Genomic DNA, 20,449 nt, shown 5'->3' with positions numbered 1-20,449 from the left:
GGCTTGGGTGGCTGGGCCAGAGAGTCAGGGCCATGATGGAGGGACACCCCTGCCTCCTGCAGCGCTCACTGGGGGACGCCCCCGGCTCCTCCCTGCACCTCCCCGTTCTCTTTGACCTCCTTCAGCACTCATCGGTGCGGCCGCCGAGCTCTTCTCCTGCTTTCTCTGAGCGCTTCCCCCCCCCCCACCCCCTTTTCTCACCATCCATCTTTCTCTCTTGTGCAGCACACCTCCTATATTACACTCTCCCCCAGCCCTCACTAACGTGGCACTTTGCCCGCCCGCCCCCCAGTGCCTTTGCATGGGTCCTGGCCCTCCTCCCAGTATAATCTGCTAGAGCACGCCCACCCCCCGAACGCCCCCTCCCCCCGTCCTCCTGCCCGTCCCAGAAGCTGCTATCCCTGCCAGCACAAACAGAGAGACATTGGCCCGGGTGCCAACCTGCCACCTCAGCTGCCCGCTACTTGGTTACCCAGGCACCCAGACAAGGGGGGATGGGAGGGGGCACACCTCCTGTAATAACTGGGCAAAGATAGTCCGGCCGTGGCCGAAGCGAGGAGGAGGGGGATGAGAGTGCTACTGACGACGCGGCTTCCAGCGAAAGAGCTTCCCAGCTGTGTCCGTGCATAATCAGGGCTATTACACGGCGTGTGCCTGCTCATCGTCACTCTTAGATTAACCAACCCACAGCAGAGGGAAAACACGGACGAGAGGAGGACGTAGGTGGGAGGAGACGGCAGCAGGAGAAGGGAGAGGAGAGAGGGAGGGGAAGGCAGGGAGTGGGAGAGAGAGAGGAAGGGAGAGAGAGAGGAAGGTAGAGAGGGAGAGAGGAAGGTGGAGAGGGAGAGAGAGAGGAAGGGAGAGGGAGAGAGGGAGGAAGAGAGGGAGAGAGAGAGGAAGGTAGCGAGGGAGAGAGAGAGGAAGGTAGATCAGGATAAAAACACACACAGAACACGAGTGCGCTCATCTAAGAATCACTCTCTCTCCAGGTGAAAGACTGGAGATCGAAGACGGCTCGATTCTCCCCAAACCCATCAAGCTGCTTAACATTCCGACGAGGTTGGGTCGCGCTGGAGCGAGCGACTAAGGAGGATCAACTGAAAGATGCTTGTTTGATTTTAACTAGGTCACTCCAGCCAATGCAAGCATGGGGTTAAATCAATTTGGTTCGTTCCCCCCCCCCCTCCCCAATAGATCAGTGCCGCATCCAGAAAACAACATCCACTTACAGGTCCAGTCAGCCAATACGTCTAGTTATTCCTCTCCAACGGCTACTTTAACCAAAAGACGGGAACGGCAGAGGATGGGGGGGGGGGGGAAGACCCGTTTTCACATTCAAACTGCAATCAAACAAATAACCAAGAGTAGCGCACGCCTGCATCCGCGTGCCCGCGTCTCTATGTATATACAAAAGGCACGCGGCGGAGCCCCTAGTTACCGTTGGCGGCGGTGAGGAAGCACTTGTTGCTGCCGCGGGCCTTGTTGGTGAGGTCCTCGCTGATGTCCATGTGGGCGTGCACCTCGTCCCTCATCTCCTCCAGGGCGCAGTACACGTCCGCCTCCCAGTAGTCCTTGTCCAGGCAGTCGATGAGCTCGGCCAGCTGCACCTTGGTGCTGTAGTACCAGATGGTCTTGTCCTCCTGCTCGCCGTCCTCTTCACTGGAGGGGGGGGCGGGGGGGGGGGGCAGAGGAGGTGAAGGGAAGGATGATTGGGAGTGATTGAGGGGTTCAGGAGGAAAGGGGAGGGAGGAGAGGTAGAGGGAAGAATGATTGGGTGTGATTGAGGGGGGGGGGGAGGAAGTGGAGGAGGGAGGTGACACGAAAGAGAAGAGGGCAGGAGAGGTAGGGAGGGAAGAAGTCGGAAGAGAGGAGGACGGGGAGGGAAGAGAAGAATGCACGGGGGGGAGGGGGGGGGAGTAAGAGGGAGGAGGAGGAAAGGGGTGTAGCAGCAGTATCCAGTTAGACTAACCATCAACACGGCACAGCAGCACATCACAGGTCAACAACAAAAACAACCCCCCCCCCCCAAAAAAAACTAAAAAACAACATCATCGACAAATCTTTCTTCTTCTCTCAAAGCTCGGTGGGCACACTGTAAGCTGCAGAGACACATGACTCTTCACCGAGAACAACGGTGCCAGGTTTGTAGTAATAAAACCACTAGGCCTGAGCCATTCCCCACTCCCCCCCCCCCCCCCCCCCCCCAGAGTAACAGAGAGGAGTCTTCGTGAGGAGGGCTGTGCTCGCTGATATACGAGCACTGCTATGACGTTCTGACAGCTCTCTGTGTGCAGTGTGGTCCGGGCCCAGCTCTGAGCTGCCCCAGGCGACCATACTATTCTGTCGACTCAGCATCCTCTTAGGGATTTCATCTCCTCGCTACCGGACACACACACGCACACACATCAGCCACGCGCATCTCACGCGCTCCCTCTTACCAGCTCCCATGCAAGACCGTCTGAATCCACCATACACACTATCTCGCGCACAAGCCCGCCCACAAGGCCACGTACACACACACACACACACCTTTACATTCCCCCATACACACACCGCCAGTCTCCAAGGGGACAGTGAAGATCCATTACAACTGCTCCCACAGAAGGCCAATTAGGTGAGTGGGGGAGGCGGAGCGAGGCCCTGACTCTAAATCTCATTGTTAAGGTGAGGCGTCCACCTCAGAGGCTCCAGCGCGGGACACTGCTGAGCTGGCAGCCCGGGCCATCTGCGGCCGCTCAAAAAAGGTAAACGGCAAAAAGCTCACGCGCTAACGGCTAACACCTGCCTGCCTGGCGTTGTGGCTGCGAGCCGGGGGAGACCTCCTTGGTGGACTGCGGGTCCATAAACCACGTTAACGGTACACTGATCTCCACAGCCATACATGACGCTGGGGCGGATGAAGACGCTTACATCAGTGAGGAGACTGCACTTGTCTACTTGGGACTTTGGAGGAGTTTTAGACAGACTTTGAGGTAGAAACCCGACGGCCCCAAATTCGGTGACATTCCCTCCAGATTTGTTAAGAGATTGCCGATTTATAATTGTCCACGAATAACTTGGTTTAGGAGTGCCCTATGCCTTTATGTGAAGAGTTTACGTCTGAAGGCATCTAACAAAGTTAACGCCCCAAAATAAGTCACCGACACATCATATCCCCGAAACGGGTTTATGCTTCCCAGTGCGAAAGGCGGCTCGCATACTCACACGACGATGCGCCGGTTGAGGAACCAGTACTTGCGGTGGTGCCGGTCGTAGCCAATGGGCAGCTGGCGGATGTAGGGCTTGCTCTTCTGCGCCTCGGGCACGCAGTCCACCACGCCGGGCACCTTGTGCGCCACGCACACCTCGCACTGCCACTCGTCCTCGGGCACCTCCACCAGCGGCGGCTTGACGCACTCCAGGTGGTACACGGCCGAGCACGTCTCGCAGCACAGCAGGTCGCCCAGGCGGTGGCACACGCGGCAGTGGTCGTCGTAGGCCACCACGCCCTCCGACATCAGCTCCTCGCGGGCCAGGTTGGTGGCGAGGAACTGGTCGACCAGGAACTGGAGCACTTTGACCTTGCTCTCCAGGGGTTCGAAGGGGTACTCCTCGCCCTCCTGGCAGGGCAGGACGTGGCGGTACTCGGGGTCGCTCTCGCAGTAGGCGCGCACCACCTCGGGCCAGGTCATGCCGTCCACAAAGTACAGGGTGGAGTTGACGCTGTCTTTGAGGTCGGCCGGGCCGAACGTGGTGTTGGACGTGTCCTCCTCGCGCAGGATGGCCTTGAGCAGCGAGATGTGGGTCTCGGCCAGCAGGGTGCACTGCTCCTGGCCCGCCAGCGCCGCGCAGAAGTCCTCGAAGCGGAACGGCGACAGGCGCAGGACCGAGCCGAAGTTGCGTAGGACCTCGTAGACTGCGGCCACGTTGAGGAGCTGCCCAGCGGGGAGGAGCAGGTCCTCCGAAGACTTGGGGAGCTCCAGCGGAGGGACGTCCTTGGCCTCCAGGATGGGCGAGCGGGGGCGGACGGCACGGCTCCTCCTCCGGCCTGGGAAGGAAGGGGGACGGATGGATTAAAAGAAAGAGGGGAGGGGCGGAGGGACGGATGAAAAAAAAAAAAAAAAAAGTTTTTAATGCACACATTTAAAAGTCAGGCCGAATGAGGTCTGCTTCCAGCATTTTTGGCTGAAGACTGTTTGTTACTGCTGAGGTGGAACAGATGGGGAAAATCATTGATTCACTTTGAGTGCATAACTGCATATTCGTTAGCGTGGGAATACCACAAACTTGTACCAGTTGGTTAACGGGGCAGTTTACTCTCCAAGTCTATAAATCCCATGCAGAACAGGAGGCCTAAACCCCATTACGTGAACAGAAATGTTCCATTTCAGAGCACTTCTACTTGGTACACACAAACACACACACTCTGTAAGCTCCCGACCTGAAAAATGTAAACGAAAATGACAGGGAACTCAAATGCAGACCTGCTAAATCATACGAGAGGGGGCTGTGGCGTAGGGAGTGACATGGTTTCAAAATGGGGTATCAGCATTAACACAGTCGGTGTGTGTGTGTGTGCGTGTGTGCGTGTGTGTACCAGCCCAAGGGAAGTGGCATTATGAAGACAAACAAGATCCTCTCCCCAGAGCCATGTGCCCACAGCGAGGAATATGTGTGTACTGTCTTCTTTTGTTACTACCTATGTAAAGTCTGTGTGTGTGTGTGTGTGTGTGTGTGTGTGTGTGTGTGTGCGTGTGTCAGCTTGTATCCTATGGTAAGACCGAGAGTGTGAAGTGTGTGGGTGTGCAGGCATCTCTGGTTGTGTATATTGGTGCATAGGTGTGAGTGTGTGTGTGTGATTCTAGGTTGTATGAAAGGCACACAAAGCCCCTCTCTGCTGCTATTCACATGGCTGGGAAACCTATTTGAGGTACACGGTTATGTGTGTAATCTTCCTGGACTACTTAACTATGCATTGAAGGGCAGTGGAGTGGATGGAATCATAATTCAAGAAAAAAGCAGTCTTGTGTGGTCATGAAATATGTTAAGTATGTTTAGTGCTTTCTAAATTAGGGCACACCCTATGAGTTACATTCAGGTAATAAGTAAATGTAATAGGACTTCATGAGAGGATAACTCCAATCGATTACATTGGGAAAAATACCAATTGGCAAAATTAGGCTTTCACCAAGAAATGGGTGTCTGCTACATTTTCAGGATTTAAAAAAAGAACATATATTAGACATGTTTTTATGGTGCAGTGCATGGTGAATCTACGACTCAAGGAATACTAACCACAGAGCCAAAAGAAGAATATTTCCAAGTTATCTTTGCAGTCCAACGCTAGGACTGATTAACAGTCACAATGAGTCACTAACATCAATGTCCTGACATTATGTAACAGATACGCCAATTGATTTTAAAGACTAGTTTAGTAACTATAAATATGCATAATTCCATTCAGGGGTGATTGATCTACCTCGTTCATTTGATACCCATGAAATGAATTGCTATGGTTACGGTACAACTTTGTACGTAATATTATAATGAGTTCAGCCTGCAACAGGTGAAATTAGAGCGCCTCTTTTCAAAACAAAGGACGCGCGAAGTTCTGTCAAGCTCATTTGGTCTGCGTTACACAACTATACATCTTAGCAGTGATCCATGCAGTTGTTAAAATGTCTACCTAACCCTAATTAAGTTAAAGGGTTGTGCATTTGCAATATGTATGCGTTAATAACTCAATTCCTGTTTAAATACAATTTATATATTTATGTAAGCAGATAACTCATGGAACGTTATGATTAATAACACACGCGCCGTTGTTAAAATAGCTCAAATGTATTAACAGAAGTAATATAGTTAGTGTGACCTGAAATGCAAAATACGGCAACCACATTCAATATATTTAAAGGGTAATTTAAGATGAATGAATGGATAGTAACATGTTTCATAAAACACTCGCAACATGTTTCTCTGTGAATGACACCACATGAAAATATTGCTTGCACGAGGAAAACAGTGCAATAACCGTTAATTGAAAATAAATAATTAATACAATCAATCATTAAATATGGAAGCTTGGGAAAAATAGCAAGTTTGATGCTAATCTAACAAAATGCAGAACATATGCGAGGTTATTGTGGTGTCCAGTATGCACGATCCAGCAAGCGATCACTAGAGCTCGGTAAACAAAGGCCTGTTTCTGAGTGCAATCTCCATTTTGAACAATGCAGCTTGCTCTCCAAATGGAGTAAATATACACTCTACCATTTCTGTTTGCTTTTGGAAAGCATGATAAATTGATTCTCCAAAGTAGGCATATGCAAGCTGACCTACCTGGAGTACTACCGTGCGTGCTATGGCTCCGAAAGCTGCTCTCTGTACAGTAGCTCGCATCATCCTCGTCCGGTAATTCTTCCAGATAATCGGACTCGTTGTCTACGGCCTCCTCTTCGAAATCTGACGATCGGTTCTCGTGTAAAAGTTCGTCCTCCTCCGATCTCAAACTAATATTATCCTCATCTTCGTCGCTATTGTCATCGTAGACCACCTTAGTCTGGGGCCGTCTCCCCCTGCTGCCGCGACCACCTCTCGAACCCCTGCCTCTTCCCCTGCCTCTGCCCCGCGATGTCGTCGTTGCTCCAACTTTCCTCCGACCCCTGGACGAGTGGAAGTTGTCCCTGTTGGATAAATCTGTATCGATATCCACCGAACCTCGGCCCCGGCCCCGTCCTCGACCCCTTCCCCGTCCACGCATACCTCTACGGCCACCTCTAGAACCGCGAACTGGCCCGGGGGAAACATCCCGCATCAGTGCCTGTTTGGGCGGCCTTCCTCTTCTCCCCCTCATTGTAGCAAAGAATGTATTATTTTCGGCTTCAATTTCGGCGCTCAAGTAGCCCACGCAAACCCGAGAAAACGGGTACCGTAGGATTGCTTAACCAATGTTGTGACCGTTCAAATTCTTCCCATCAAGCCCCGGACTCAATTTCAGCTAGAATGCTCAAACCGAATGGCCGGTGTCCCGCTTTAGGTCGCCTGCAGTCGCCATTTTTCTTCGCATCTCTCCCTCCACTGAAAACAGACAGCAGCAGGCCCTGTATGGAGGTCACGTGACTACTATTCTACAATAGATGCAATAGCCCTGTTAGTTCATAAAATTAGTTATCCATGCAAACACGAAGCCCCTATGATTGTTTATTAGAGTCCACTTGAATTGCCAATTCATGATAATATAAAAAAACAACGAGATATTTACACAGCAACAGCGGCGTACATTTTCGCTCTGACGTCGTCGTCGTTGTTGAAGCGAGGAAGGCAAGAAGATAAGCATACGTCCGACATTGAGAACAGCAGTTTCATGAAACAAAATTATTGTAAGTGGATGAATTCTCGGTTCCAGTATATTTTATTCGGCCATACAGAAGATAGAAATCCAATATTTGGTAACAATGCAATTTTGTAATTCTAGATATTCATGTTAATTATAAATGAATAAATCCAACATACATTTAGCATTTGAGTTGCTGATTTATCCATATTATTGATACATATATGTATAATGTATATTATTTATTTGTAGACCTAGTAGGCCTACATGTCAAGAATGAATGGCAAATGTTAGCCATTCTTTACTTGTCTACTTTGTAATCAGTATTCACAACACCAAATAAAATAAAAAGTGCGTGGCCAAGTGATCAACTCTATGTATTCTTTATTGTTACTGGCTTCGTATAGAAGTTTAAGTAAGATTCATCCATTCCTCATCAAAAAGCGAAGTTGTTACAAATGCAAAAATATAGTATGAATATTTGCATAATTAGGGCAATTCCCTTGCATAACATTAATAAACTTCCAATCTCAATAATCGTAAACGAGAAAAAACAATCCAATATTTTAACAACAATGTGGATGTCAGTGAATTACTCAGAGAAAACCTATGTTAGTTTTCAAGTTGTCGTGGCCGAGTGGTTAAGGCGATGGACTAGAAATCCATTGGGATCTTCCCGCGCAGGTTCGAATCCTGCCGACAACGATTCGTTTTTATTCTTTACAAGAACTGTGGATGAATATTTTCCCGCCATCTTCATATTTATAAAACACAGCACAATAACATAGTTTGTCTGTTCCTGCTGAATATAATTGATAACCATATTCATCTGAAAAATACGGAACCCCTGAAGGGACCTGTGAAAAAAATAATAAGGAAACTATCCAGTCCGAAACTCGTCGGACGAGAACATTTTTTTTTTTTTTTTTTCTGGTTATTTGCACAAAATATTTCAAGTTTCAAGTTTACTTTCCATTTATATTTACAGGTATGGCTCCATCGGAATTAGCTGGGCCTACTCCTCCACATAAAATAAGTGTTGTCAACGTTGCAAATTGTGATGTGTATTTATAAAAGAACGCCAACATGTTTAAGTCCTGTTGACCAAAACAGTTGGGCCTAAATGTAGCCTAGGTACATTAGTGAAACGAGTCTTGGCTCTGCTTTACTAGGGCATACATGATCGCCTAGTGTTAAGTCTATAATATTTACATAAATAGGCTACAAGTCAATAATAAAACAGTACCAGACATGTAAATGATACAGGTGTCTTGATAAAGTCAATTAAGCTATTAGCAATACGATCCACAGAACGGAAGCTGGAACGCCCCCGAACGAGAACGTTTCCTTTAGAAGCTATGGCGTTGGACTAGAAATCCATTGGGATTTTCCAGCGCAGGTTCGAATCCTACCGATAACGAGGTTTTTACAAGAACTGTGGATGAATATTTTCCCGCCATCTTCCTATTGAGAAAACACAGGAAAATCACATATAGTTCATCTATTACTGCAGAATATAATTTAAAACCATATTCATCAGAAAAATACAGAGCCCCTGAAGGGACCTGTGAAAAGGGGATCCCTAGAAACACAAAGTAAAAACAACAAATAACAGTAGTATAGAAAGGCAAGAGACAAGGGATATTTTGCACAGAAAGGTATTTTTTTTATATATAAAATACTCTCACATGAAAACAATTCACTACTTGAGATTGTGCAACACATTTAGCATCTAGAATTGGCATCTAGAAAATGTGACACAATTCACCAAGATGGGCAGATTTACAATTATTCATAATAGACAGCTGGTTTATGTATGTAGTTTGTAGTTTTAGACATCATTATGTTCAAGAGAAGGTTCAAGATTACATTTGAAGATGTCTATATTTTGCTGCATAATTAATCTCTGCAGACAGTACTAAAAATACACTTTGGATACATTTGACAGGCAAGGTCAGAACACCTAGTTATAGCGGTTTGCATGTCAGCAAAGTCTCAAATCACAAACGTCACACATTATGGACTCCCCCCACAAGTCCCCTAACATGGACTGCCTTGAGAATCTTACAACAAAAGACAAAATCGGGGTTCAGTCATAACCGCTGAGAGCTAAACTAGCTGTGGGAGGAGAACAACCTTGTTGAGTTTCAGTTAAAAACAAAATCTGTACACATCATTAGTCTAAAACAACTGGATGACTTCGATGGCGTACTGGCCCATTTCCTTGGACTGCTTCATCTTCTGCAGCTCCTCCAGGCTGCCCTCCATCTTCCCCAACTCTGAGAACAGCCTCACCTGGAACAGAGACACAAGCTGCAGTTTCAGTCAGGAAGCGTTCAGATACGATGGAAACAAAATGGCCAACGAGGCACGCTTTGACACTTTCAGACCACAGCATACCGGAGGGAACCATCTGACAGAATCATGCAAATTAGTTTTTTTAGTTTTTTTTTCTCTAAACCCATGAACCCTCACGCTATCCTAATTATGGTAACCCAGGGGAATCATACTGCCGGTTTCATGTAGGTCGGTTTTTACCTGATCTTTGACAAATCTCTGAAGGTCGATGAGGAGGCCCTTGCATTCCGGGGCCATGACCAAGACGGTGAAATGAGAGTCTAACAGCAAACACACCCAGTCCATGATCTAGAGAGAAAACCAGTATCACACAAATCAATATATGCAATATATAATAGCAGGTACAGAGGTGTGTGTGTGTATATGTGTGATTAAACCTGGGTAGGAAGGTGGGAAGAATAACCATTCCAAACCTGTGTCATCGTGGGCGATCTCAAACCCATGTATGCTTGTGTGTAGAAATCCTGAGAGTATTTCATATAGAGGAACTGGAGGTACTGGAGGAAGAGCTAGAGGGAAGGGGATTCAACACAACATAACAGTTTGACTTTGAAATGACATCCATCTATGAGTTTCCTGAGCTGCGTTCCAATGTGGACCACCGCCGACGAGAACGTTTTCCGGATTTACTCACGACGACTTCCTGCGAGGAGAGGTCTTTAAGATGTGGGAGCAGGAAGCCGTCACTGTATGCCGTCTGCAGCACCTCATTTCTACAGGGGGCTTAGTTAAGACACAAACGCCACAACAGAGCACTCTATAACGACCCATTCAACTACAAGGCTGGGCGTTCGCAGGCATGATGAGTCAACTTGAGGAAATCGTGTTTAAAAAAAGCAACAAAAAAAAAAAAAAGCATGCAATTTCCCTTTTCGTTTTTTTAAAAACGAGGAAATACGAGGAATATAACCGCGCTTTGTTACGTCTGATAGCTCCATGGCGGATACAGGAGCACAGCCTTGTGCAGCCCCACAGGGCAGCTCTCCCTGGGGGGCTGGCCGTCCTTCCCCTCCTCGGGCCTGGGCTGTCCACTGGGGGGCACGTCGCAGCTGTCGTCCTCGTACAGGGCGGGGCTGAAGCCGTTCTGCTGGGCACCCGGGCCCCGCCCGGAGGCCACCAGTCCCTCCATGAAGGACACGCTGTCTGGCTCCAGGCTCACCATCTCGGCATCACCGTCGGGGACACTGAGTGGGGGGGGACGTGCACACATACACCGTAGGTTTAACCCTGCAAATTTCAACACTGTGGGACTAATAAATTATCTTTGAAAAATGAAAACATCCATAACCGTATCCTCCACGCCGAGCGACGGGGGTGAAAGGTCACCTGAGGAAGGCCTTGAGGCAGGCGCAGGTGACCGCCTCGGGGATGTCTCGGAAGAGCTGCAGGCACAGCTGGCACAGGAAGTAGTCCTTCTTCTCCAGGGCCAGCAGCAGGAGGTCGGGACACAGGCTGAAGGGGTCAAAGGTCACGGTTAACATTGGGCGCCATACACCCCCCCCCCCCCCCCCAGAGTGCAGAGTGGATACTGAACATCATTCCACGGGACAAAACATGGGTCCTTAGCATACTCGCTTTAGGGAATCTAACCTTCCCATTGCTGCAGGTTCTACCACAGTCTGTGCAGGTCTAGCCCCCTCCACAACTCCCCCCCTCACCTGTGGCAGAGGCACTGTGTGTGCACCAGCTGAGCCAGGGTGGTGGGTGTGTAGAAGGCAGGCTCCGCCAGGCAGCGTGCCACCAGGTGGCAGGCCAGCGTGCCCAGGGAGGGCTGCAGGTCCTGGGCATCGGCCCTGGAGAGCAGAGCCTCCACCTCCCTCTGGACCTCCGTCACTGGAGCGGTCTGAAGGGAACGAAGCAAGGCAGTTCTAATCGTCAGCCACCGCCTGTTACCGAGTATGCAGTGTGTGATTTACTCGTCTACGAGATGGTAGAAAGGATTTCTGTGAGAATCCTGTCAGTAGAGTTTGGAGCGGAGGAGATGTTTGGAGGCCTTTTCAACCATGAATCAGCTACCTTGATAAGCTCCAGCATTTGGTCGACAGTCAGAGAGGGTGCTGATTGGCTCTTCCTAGTCAGCCTCTGCGTGGGACGGACCAATAGAACAGATCGGTGGAATCAGGCCAACCCTTCAAGCCCAAATAAATTCCTTGTCTGTGCGAACTTTCATGGCATATAAAAACCCTTTTCTGATTTGTGATAACATGAAGTAATCTGCAGCAATCCGCCAGTTACAACTTGGCAGAGGAGATGAGGTTCCTGGACGCCATAACTTACCCCCTTCCTTGTCTCCACCCCTCTACCAGGCTGGGCTTGGTCTCCATGAAGGAGAGAGGTCCAAGACACCACGATGCCTGAAGGTCTGGGCTCTGAGAATGAGGACAAAATGTTACTCCAGGGTTTTCTATTTGTTGAGTTAAAAGACCTTGCCCAAGCAGATGGATGCTGAGGTTGGAAAGGTGTGCGTGTGTGTTCTTGCCTGCTTCTCCAGTATGTTTCAGTTTCCCCAGGACTGAGGCCAAGCAGGACTTTTGACACTCGTAGGGAATGACTGAGAGCGTTTTCCCGTGTGGGATGAACAGCTTTCCGGAATAACACCACAGCTAGGAGGAGGCGGGAAAGAAAAAAAAAAAAAAAAAAAAAAAAAAAAATAACCATCTTGATTTGGTTGAGGCACTAACAAAATGGCGTAACGACGTGATTTGATAACCATGTCATGTGACGTGTTTGTCCGGACGGGCGTTACCTGTCCATAGATTCTGCCTGTCATCTCCTTGCCTGCTTGGAGCGTTTGAAAATTTGTATTCCAGATGCAGAGGAAATCTGTGTAAGCAAGGAGACAAGCACCATTCAGAATTCGAAGCATTAAAGCGAGGAAATGCCATCAGAGACAACACAAGATGGCAATAAACCTCCCAATCAATCTCATTCTCATCTTTTCTTTTTTTACACTGACATGCATAACATTTGTAAAACAAAAAAGTTTGTTGGACGCATTCAGATAAGTCCAGTTCAAATCCCTGGGGTCAGACCCAGAGACCCACGGGGGGGTCGGTGTGTTTACCTCTGCCGGCCCCTGCGGAGGGGTGAGGGACCCCCACCACGGCGACGTGGGCCTCGTCCAGGGACACGGCCGAGGCGGCCCCCAGCTGGCCCTCCCCCACAGGCAGCCTCAGGAGCAGGTTACGAGGCAGCGCCTGGGGCCCCTCGGACTCCACCGGCCTCCGTAGCGCCACCACACTCTGGTACACACACCCATTAGGGTCTGGAAGGAGGGAAGGAGAGAGAGAGAGAGAGAGAGAGAGAGAGGGGGAGGGAGGGCAGGTTTAGTTGAGAGAGAGGTTGCGGGAAGTCATTAATGAGGGACGTTACCACAACTGAGGTTTGGTCAGACCACACCAGCCCTGCTTCTAAAACTGCCGTCTTGCGTCCATAACCATGTTGAACACATAAACTGTCAGGACAGACACAGACGCCGTGACACACGGACTACTTGGGCTTTGTTGAGGAGGGCTGTGGGAGACGTACACAGACAGAGCAGGCTGACGTGTCCCTCGTCGACGGAGGCAGAGTAGCTCAGTGGTAACAGTCCCGGGTCCTCTCTTTCCAGTGTGTATTTCTGTAAGGTGTTTGGGTTCAGCCTCTGGACATAGAGGACGTGCTGTCCTCGCTGCGAAGGGGGGAACCAAAACACAAGACCAAACATTGACCACGTCACGTCGTCACTCACGGGTTATTCCATACGCTGTTGTTCTTCATCAAGCGCGCTACTGTTTAAAGTGACACCGACCTGTTCTGTTGTGAAGAGGACAAATTGCTGTTGCTTGACCACGATGCTCGTGCTCCACCTACAGGGACGTGAAGACCATGCCGACGTTAGTGGGAACGTTGTAACCATCAGACACGCTGTTGTTTCTTGTGTCACGTCGATCGTGTAGCTGAACAATACAATGATTGGCTGTCGCTGCACGCTCCATTATCATCATCAAGTGATGATGGACGTTTACGAGCCAGGGAGGGGGCGCTTGGGGTTCGTTCACAACCAAACATGTGTGTGTTCGTTAGGTGCTTTCCTGGCGTTTCGAATTTTATGCATTTAAATGTAGCTATTGAACATACAATCTACCAATTCCCTCATTGCTGTTGACGAAGTCTTTATCGAGGGACGTATCGTTTTATCTCCCAGGCATGATGTGCATGATTAAACAAATATCTGACCTTATGACCTCCTCGTCTGTAAGGACCTCCTCGATGGCCTGTTGAGGGGCAGAGAGGAGGGCATCCAGGAGCCGGACCCCCCCTCGCTGGAACAGGACCACAGGCTCCACCTCGGGGCCCGAGTGGATCCTCCACACATCTGCAGTTACCTGAAGAACACACCGGAAAAACACAGAACATCAACATGCCTCGCAGAGCAACAGATGCTGAGAATTGGTCTAATGACACTGGAGAGCTTAAGTCGATTTACTATTAAAAATGAAGAGTAGTTTGGTGAATGACAAGTAGTAACTAGGATGAAATTTGTATTTGAGTCTTGACATACTTACAGTTGCTTTGAATGCTTTGTCTAAGTGTATGTCATCATCTTTCCAAACTCTGATAACCTAAATCGAAAAGATAGACCACGTTAAAGTTGCTAAAAGCTTGTAAACATGTTTTGATTATTAAAAGTAGGTAGCCTACTCTTCCAGTGTGCTTACTTTGTTGTCTGAGACTCCAACATACTCCTTGTTGTGCGTGTTGTAAACCGTAGGACAGGTTAGAGTCTGACCCTGTTTCACCGTCCAACTACCCAGCGGCTTCTGATCGGAAACCTGTCAGAATAAGTTGTGTTATCTTCTGAGAAAGACGACTTCGCATAACGGTCACTGTCAGTGTGCTGTACAAATTGACTATGATCTTCGAGTACAACAATGGCCAAATGGTTATTTGGACCTAAATAAGGACAATGTTACGGCGGCCACCTACTTACTACTAGCATGCAATCATTCTGTTTACACGTTGTAAAGATCTGACACATTTAGCTAGGTAGCTTTAATGCTTTTAGAGCTGCGATTGATACCTAGCTTAAGTACATACTGAGCGGCTCCCTTAGGAACACAGAAGAAAACTACAGCTGGCCGTGATTGGCAAGGCTCTATTTCAAAATAAGTAGTTTTCTAGGCTTGCTAGTCTACCTTGCTAGCTACTGTACAGCCCCATGCAATGGGGATGGATACACGAGTGAGCCTGATGGCACCGGTAGCATGTTGTAGGTTTAGCATTTCTCGCTACTCAAACAATACCTTGAACAAAGTGACATTTCTCGTCGAGTCGGTGACCACAACATGGTCGTTGTCTCCATCCAATTCAATTCCCTGAATTCCAGAATCGGAAGCATTTTGTGCATGTACAAGTCCGCACAACGTGAATCCCTCATACAGCGTAGCCATGCTGGATGAAGAAAACGGAAATCACATAACTCGCGAGCATAGAGTTAGCTCGCGAGGCTTACGGAGGCATACCATCAAGTTAAACTGTAACCTTCTTACAGCGCCCCGATGTGGTCAGAGGGAAAACGTCATCTCAACAAGTCTGTATGACCACGATTGATTTTCATCAAAGCCATGGCTCTGATTTTCATGTTGCAATGGTATGTTTCGACTTCTTTAATACAACCTACTAATCTCCCAACGAACACAAACACGCCGGGACACTGATTTGTATAGTGGCAAATAAACTTTATTTACTACAAGGTTTACGAAAAAAAGAAAAAAAATAAGTACAACCAAGAACCAAATGAATGTCAAGAGAGTCATGAAAACATAAACATAGCAAGAGGAGGAACCCAGAGCGGCTTCCCGCAGCCGACTGAGGATGGCACTTCAGAGACGATACAACCTGGCTGGATGCAAACCGCACTAAAGAGGTGACAGCAAAAGCTTGGTCCTTTATTTCAAAAACGAAGAGAATCCATTTTGAATTACAGCAACCACAAAATCAAAACTACAGCGGTACTGGAAAATTACAACAGAAAACCCAACCTGTGATTTAAGTATAATTTTAATACAATAGCCACCGCATTTTAAACAAAATGTTATTGATAGATTAGGTTGGACATGTGGAACCACCAAAAGCAACTGGACAGTCAAAGGTGCACAGCTACTATGAGGAGCTTGCAAAATATAAATTTTAATCAAAAGGCAAAATCTTCAATGATATCACAATGTTATTTTCAATGGCAGATTAAAAGAATATGAAGGTTTTGATTTATTCCAACATAGGCCTACATCGACTATTATATCTCGCTTCTGTCTCTCCATTCAAGAAGAAAAAAAACTATCTATTGTACATATTATGAACCTGACAATGATTATTTGCAGCTAATGTCAACCAAAGATTACAGTATTTACAAAACAAAATCCATAATCTTTGCAAATGAACAGAACATGCTCCTAGTCAATATGCATTACTTTTGGAGGCCCACTGGCAATCTAAATCATCCCTGGATTTATGTATTCCTGAAAAGAGAGACAGTCATCACCAGTTATGAGTATTCTAAAACTGTAGGGAAAGATAATGGGGATCATAGCTACAGTTGTTCAGTGGAAACAACAACAAGAATGAGAGTCCTGTCTACACATGAGAGCAACACAAGTGTTGCAGAGGAACTTTGGTCCAACTAAACAGGACAAGGACTTGACTGAACAATACAGATGTTTACATGGTCATAATATGGATCACGTCCCATGAATGAACAATGGGGAGATGGACTTAAAAATGCACAGAACTTGAAGAAGGGAGAGAAATTATCATCTTGTAAAGTTACAACAAATTGCATTTTTTTCCTTTGTCGAAATATGCTCAGAGGTTATGGTATATGGACAATACAAGACACTTTTTGCATGCAGAGGCACTGAGTAGAGAACTGTCCTTCAGGGGCATGCTCAGATTCATTCAAAACTCTGCATTTGTTTAGTATACAGTGCTTAACTAACAGAGCCTACAATGTAGCATTCATCTTCTGCACATCCCGTCAATTATATACATACATACTATACATAACTATGTATATATGCCTGTGAAACTTTTCATGCGGAAATAAGAGACTCCCATGATCTCCGTGACTATAAAATGGAAAAAATATAGTATCTTAAGAATTCCATTTGAGAGACCATGTTTCCTCCTATAGAGAGTGGTCTTTCTCTGTAGCATAGAGACATGCTTGCTCTGCTTTGCTGATAAGTACGCCATGACGGTCACTGTTATTTGACCCGTAGTAGCCAGAAGTTGGGGTAATTGTTGTTTGAAGGTGTGTGTTCCTAATGTGAACACCCTCATTGTTCAGACAGGTTTCAGACTAGAAGCCACTGGGTCGCTGGACAGTCAGAGGTCAGCAGGGTCCGACTCTTAACCTGGCCTGCGATCTACCAACGCTGGCATGTCATAGCACGAGCGTTCCAAAAACGTGACAGAAAGCCAACCAGGCACATGACCAGGCCAGTTCGATACCTCTTCATAAGCATGGATATGTTCCCTACCACCTCCATACAGAGGAAATTGATTTTACTGCCCCCACTTCCACCCCCCCCCCCCCCCCCCCCCGAATTTGGGAGCCTTGATGATCAGAGGAATTAACGAATGATGACGCGTATCTGTCGTACAACTGCATGAACTGATACGTGCCGCAGTCCATCACTATGTTTTTTTTTGTTGTTGAAAAATGTGAGTTTTGCTCCATAACAAAATGGCGACAACACTGACTCATTACAACGGCAGTTACAGAGTCAGCATACAAATATAGGAGCAAACCAGTATCGGCGCTCACCACCATTTTCATAAGGTAATGTATTCCCTGGAGCCTGTAACTGTTGTGTAAACGTTCCGAAAGGTCAAGTTAGCCTGTTGAGTACAGAGACAGTATAATATCTGTGGAGTGGGATACAAAACATGGCCATAGAACATTGAGAAGGGAGAGAGAGGTACAGTCAATGACCCTGTCTGTCCAAAGTGGGGCCAGACGGGAGATGAGGAGACCTGAGCTGGGCTCTCTCTGTGTGTGATTGTACTGGTCCTGCATCTGGTTACACTGTCTGGGGGTGTCGAGTGCAGGGAATGGGAGACACAGGCAAGAGGAGAGATTGGATACGGGGATGTCCATGACACAAATATGCTTAAAGCATTTGTGGTGTTTGTCAGTAGTCGTTGCAGTTTTAACAGCTAACAACACTGTGCCATAAAAGTTTTTTTTTTTTTAGCATGTCTGAAGGATGGGGTTATTCACACAATTTTATTTCAGCTTGAAAAGAACGCACTGCACATGGATATTTCGTGGGCTGCCAAGTAAAAAAACATTCACTCGTTCACTTAAGTGTGCAAAAGGAATCAAAGGCGTCAGGTTTCGAAATCTCCGTTGCCAAGGCAACCGCTTTTTAGTGACACAAAGCTAATCAGCTATCCATTGAGTTGAAAAAGAAATGTTTGGTTGGACATTTTGTCTGCATCATAACGCACACACACATGAATCTATCACACTGAAACAATGACTCAAACTAAGGAAACACCGAAATCGTAGGGGTGCGTGATCACTCATTACACTGGATGCGAAAACAGCAGATCTGACATCGGATTGGCTACAAACTCAGGAAAAGGAAGTCCACCACAGAGGGGGTAGCTGAGCCCACAGCTGCCTGCTCATCGAGGAGGAAGTTGGAGACGGCAGACTTGTGGGATCAACCTTAAACCGTGGCGATATGTGTAAGAAGGGCTGAACTCTGGCATATGGCTATAGTTTGCTTGCAGCACTGGGCACTGGGGTGTGTGTGTGTGTGGAGGCTATAGGCAAGTTCTGTTGGGCTTCTAAGACAATCGGGGTGACGGGAGGGGGAGGCAAGGGGGTGCAGGGGAGCTCAAGGGAGGGGGGTGTGTGTGGGGGGGGGGGGGGTGGGGGCGACAAAACAACAGAAGCCCCAGACCGCCGTGCCTCCCTATTCACCCGCCAACTCTGGGAGGTCACAGTCAGAGGGGGGCGAGGGGAAGTGGTTGGGAAGAGGGCCGGGCGCAGCGCCTTGAGGGACGCCTTGCTGGGCCGCCGGGTCAGGCAGGGTGAGGGTCTCGGGGGCAGACTTCTTGCGGGGCCGGTCCTTGGAAACGGAGAGAAACTCGGGGGCGTCGGTGCAGAGGGGGGTGGAGGGGGCGCTGGCGGGGCCGCTAAGGGCGCAGGAGGAGAGGGGCGTCTCGCTGATGGAGATGGACGGGGGGAACATCCCAATCTTCTCGTTGGTGGCCTCCTGGATGGCGCGCTCAAACTCTCTTACCTCATCCATCGTCATGTCTGGGGGCGGAGAGAGGGAGAAACACAGGGGTCAGCGAGGGGACGAGCCCTTTTAGAGCGCTTTCACTGCAGACACGTTGATAGCTTAGAGGGCCATAGGACCCCATCAAAATGAGACAACCAGTAATTATTGTAATGAGCTCAATGAAAGAAAACAAAATTTTTGGCCACACCCTCTTTGAGGGTTGAGTATTTTTTTTCAAACTGTCAGTTACAAACCGTGCTTTGGTGTTCTAACGGCTGAATGAGAGTTTGACGAGTGGGGAGAGGGTCAACGGGCTTGCATTTCAACAAACACACATTTCAATACAAAACAGAGAAATTAATATAGGGCAAAAAAGAAATTGACCATAACACATACGCTTGCTTTGTCATGGATGATGTCATCCAGTGATGATGAGTTTGTTGTGGAATGCTCTTGCGTCTCATGGCAAACCTTAATGTTGGTTTTCTCATGCATTTGTTTCTCGTATTCCCGCACGTCATCCAAAGTCATATCTGGAGAGAGGGAGGTGGAGGAGGTCGACACGTTGGTAAGTTCGCCGTTAGGTCATTCAAGAGGGGTCGGCGGAGAGGGTGGCGGAGGAAAATGATGCATAGGGAAAGTGAAGGCGCAAACCCCTTGAGAGCGCCTCAGATGGGTGATTAGTGCTTTTTGGAGGGTCAAAGGTCAGATGTGGAACGTCCCAAGCACAACCAGAGGATGGGGGGGAGGTGACAGAGCTAGCTTCCCACCACCCACAGTACGGTTAAGACTGAGCTAGTCATATCAAGGCCGGACTAGGGACTAAGAAAAGGATGGTGAGAGAGGTGAAGAGGAGGAAACGGAAGAGGAGGGAGGGAGGGAATGGTGCCTTCCAAGTCAGACCACAGGAAGGTAGGGTAGCATCGCCCCAGGAAAAAGCGTGAAACATTCCAAGGGAAACAGCATTCGCAGGCAAAGTCTTCGCAAACGTTTGGGGAATTATTGATTTTTTTTCGGAGGGAATGATCCAACTCGTGCAGAGAAAGAGGGATTAGGGACTGACGGTTGTTTTCCAGACAAGGAGGAGAGGGCAGGATGGGTGGATATGTTCCATTACGGAGGTAATGGACTGTTATCTACTTACCCTGCAGCCATGGAAAATACTGAGTGGTTAGTGCGTGAATGGGATGGAGCTGTGTAACAGTGTTGCTGAGCTAATGGGTGGTCAAGACGACAACAGACCCAACTCTCATGTTTCTCCGAGGCCTCCGATGTTCCTTGAAAACTGACCATTTCTTTGGGGAGCTATTTGTTGTCACCGTCATCAACTCGTAAAGATTTGTTTATGAGCAGTCAACACTTGGGGCATTTGGTTCACTTTAACTGGCATATATATATCAGCAAACTTTGTTTTCGTGGTTTTCATAGGAAAATGTATGTGTTCAATGTTGTAAATTTCTGAGAAACGCCAATGTCTTAAGTTAGGGAAACGGGCTAGTAG

General features: G+C 48.0%; 3 protein-coding genes and 1 non-coding gene across 7 annotated transcripts in view; 1 reads left to right on the top strand and 3 right to left on the bottom strand.

Annotated features, from left to right (window-relative positions):
• Positions 1–7,282, bottom strand: part of LOC146237673 (nucleosome-remodeling factor subunit BPTF-like) — a 31,294-nt gene extending 24,012 nt beyond the window's left edge. For all 4 annotated transcript variants that reach the window (XM_084685080.1, XM_084685081.1, XM_084685082.1 and 1 more), the window contains exons 1-3: positions 6,319–7,282; positions 3,205–4,027; positions 1,439–1,659 (exon numbers count right to left, since the gene is read on the bottom strand). In XM_084685080.1, coding sequence (XP_084541206.1) covers positions 1,439–1,659; positions 3,205–4,027; positions 6,319–6,832 — 1,558 coding nt within the window. In that variant the 5' untranslated portion in view covers positions 6,833–7,282. The remainder of the gene's footprint in view (positions 1–1,438; positions 1,660–3,204; positions 4,028–6,318) is intronic.
• Positions 7,283–7,935: 653 nt separating this feature from the next.
• On the top strand, positions 7,936–8,017 carry trnas-aga (transfer RNA serine (anticodon AGA)). Its single transcript has one exon. It is a non-coding gene; the product is annotated as a tRNA-Ser (tRNA).
• A 937-nt stretch (positions 8,018–8,954) lies between these two features.
• nol11 (nucleolar protein 11) lies at positions 8,955–15,133 on the bottom strand. Its single transcript, XM_084685320.1, has 18 exons — positions 14,956–15,133; positions 14,371–14,484; positions 14,218–14,274; positions 13,889–14,037; positions 13,461–13,518; positions 13,199–13,340; positions 12,735–12,935; positions 12,417–12,493; positions 12,150–12,273; positions 11,948–12,039; positions 11,687–11,752; positions 11,329–11,513; positions 10,997–11,122; positions 10,618–10,854; positions 10,305–10,383; positions 10,084–10,179; positions 9,851–9,958; positions 8,955–9,607 (listed from the first exon to the last, which is right to left on the bottom strand). The coding sequence occupies exons 1-18, from the start codon at positions 15,100–15,102 to the stop codon at positions 9,494–9,496; spliced, it is 2,172 nt and encodes a 723-aa protein (XP_084541446.1). The 5' UTR covers positions 15,103–15,133; the 3' UTR covers positions 8,955–9,493.
• Positions 15,134–18,605: 3,472 nt separating this feature from the next.
• Positions 18,606–20,449, bottom strand: part of LOC146237670 (cytoplasmic phosphatidylinositol transfer protein 1-like) — a 46,329-nt gene continuing 44,485 nt past the window's right edge. Inside the window, exon 8 of the mRNA XM_084685145.1 lies at positions 18,606–18,983. Within this exon, the coding sequence (XP_084541271.1) occupies positions 18,637–18,983 (347 nt within the window). The 3' untranslated portion in view covers positions 18,606–18,636. The remainder of the gene's footprint in view (positions 18,984–20,449) is intronic.

Source organism: Hypomesus nipponensis, chromosome 21 (genome assembly GCF_054491055.1).
Source record: "Hypomesus nipponensis isolate SF chromosome 21, ASM5449105v1, whole genome shotgun sequence".
In the NCBI taxonomy this organism is placed as follows: Eukaryota; Metazoa; Chordata; class Actinopteri; order Osmeriformes; family Osmeridae; genus Hypomesus; species Hypomesus nipponensis.
Note: the sequence above shows the minus strand (reverse complement) of the source record. Positions and strands in the feature narration are given on the sequence as shown.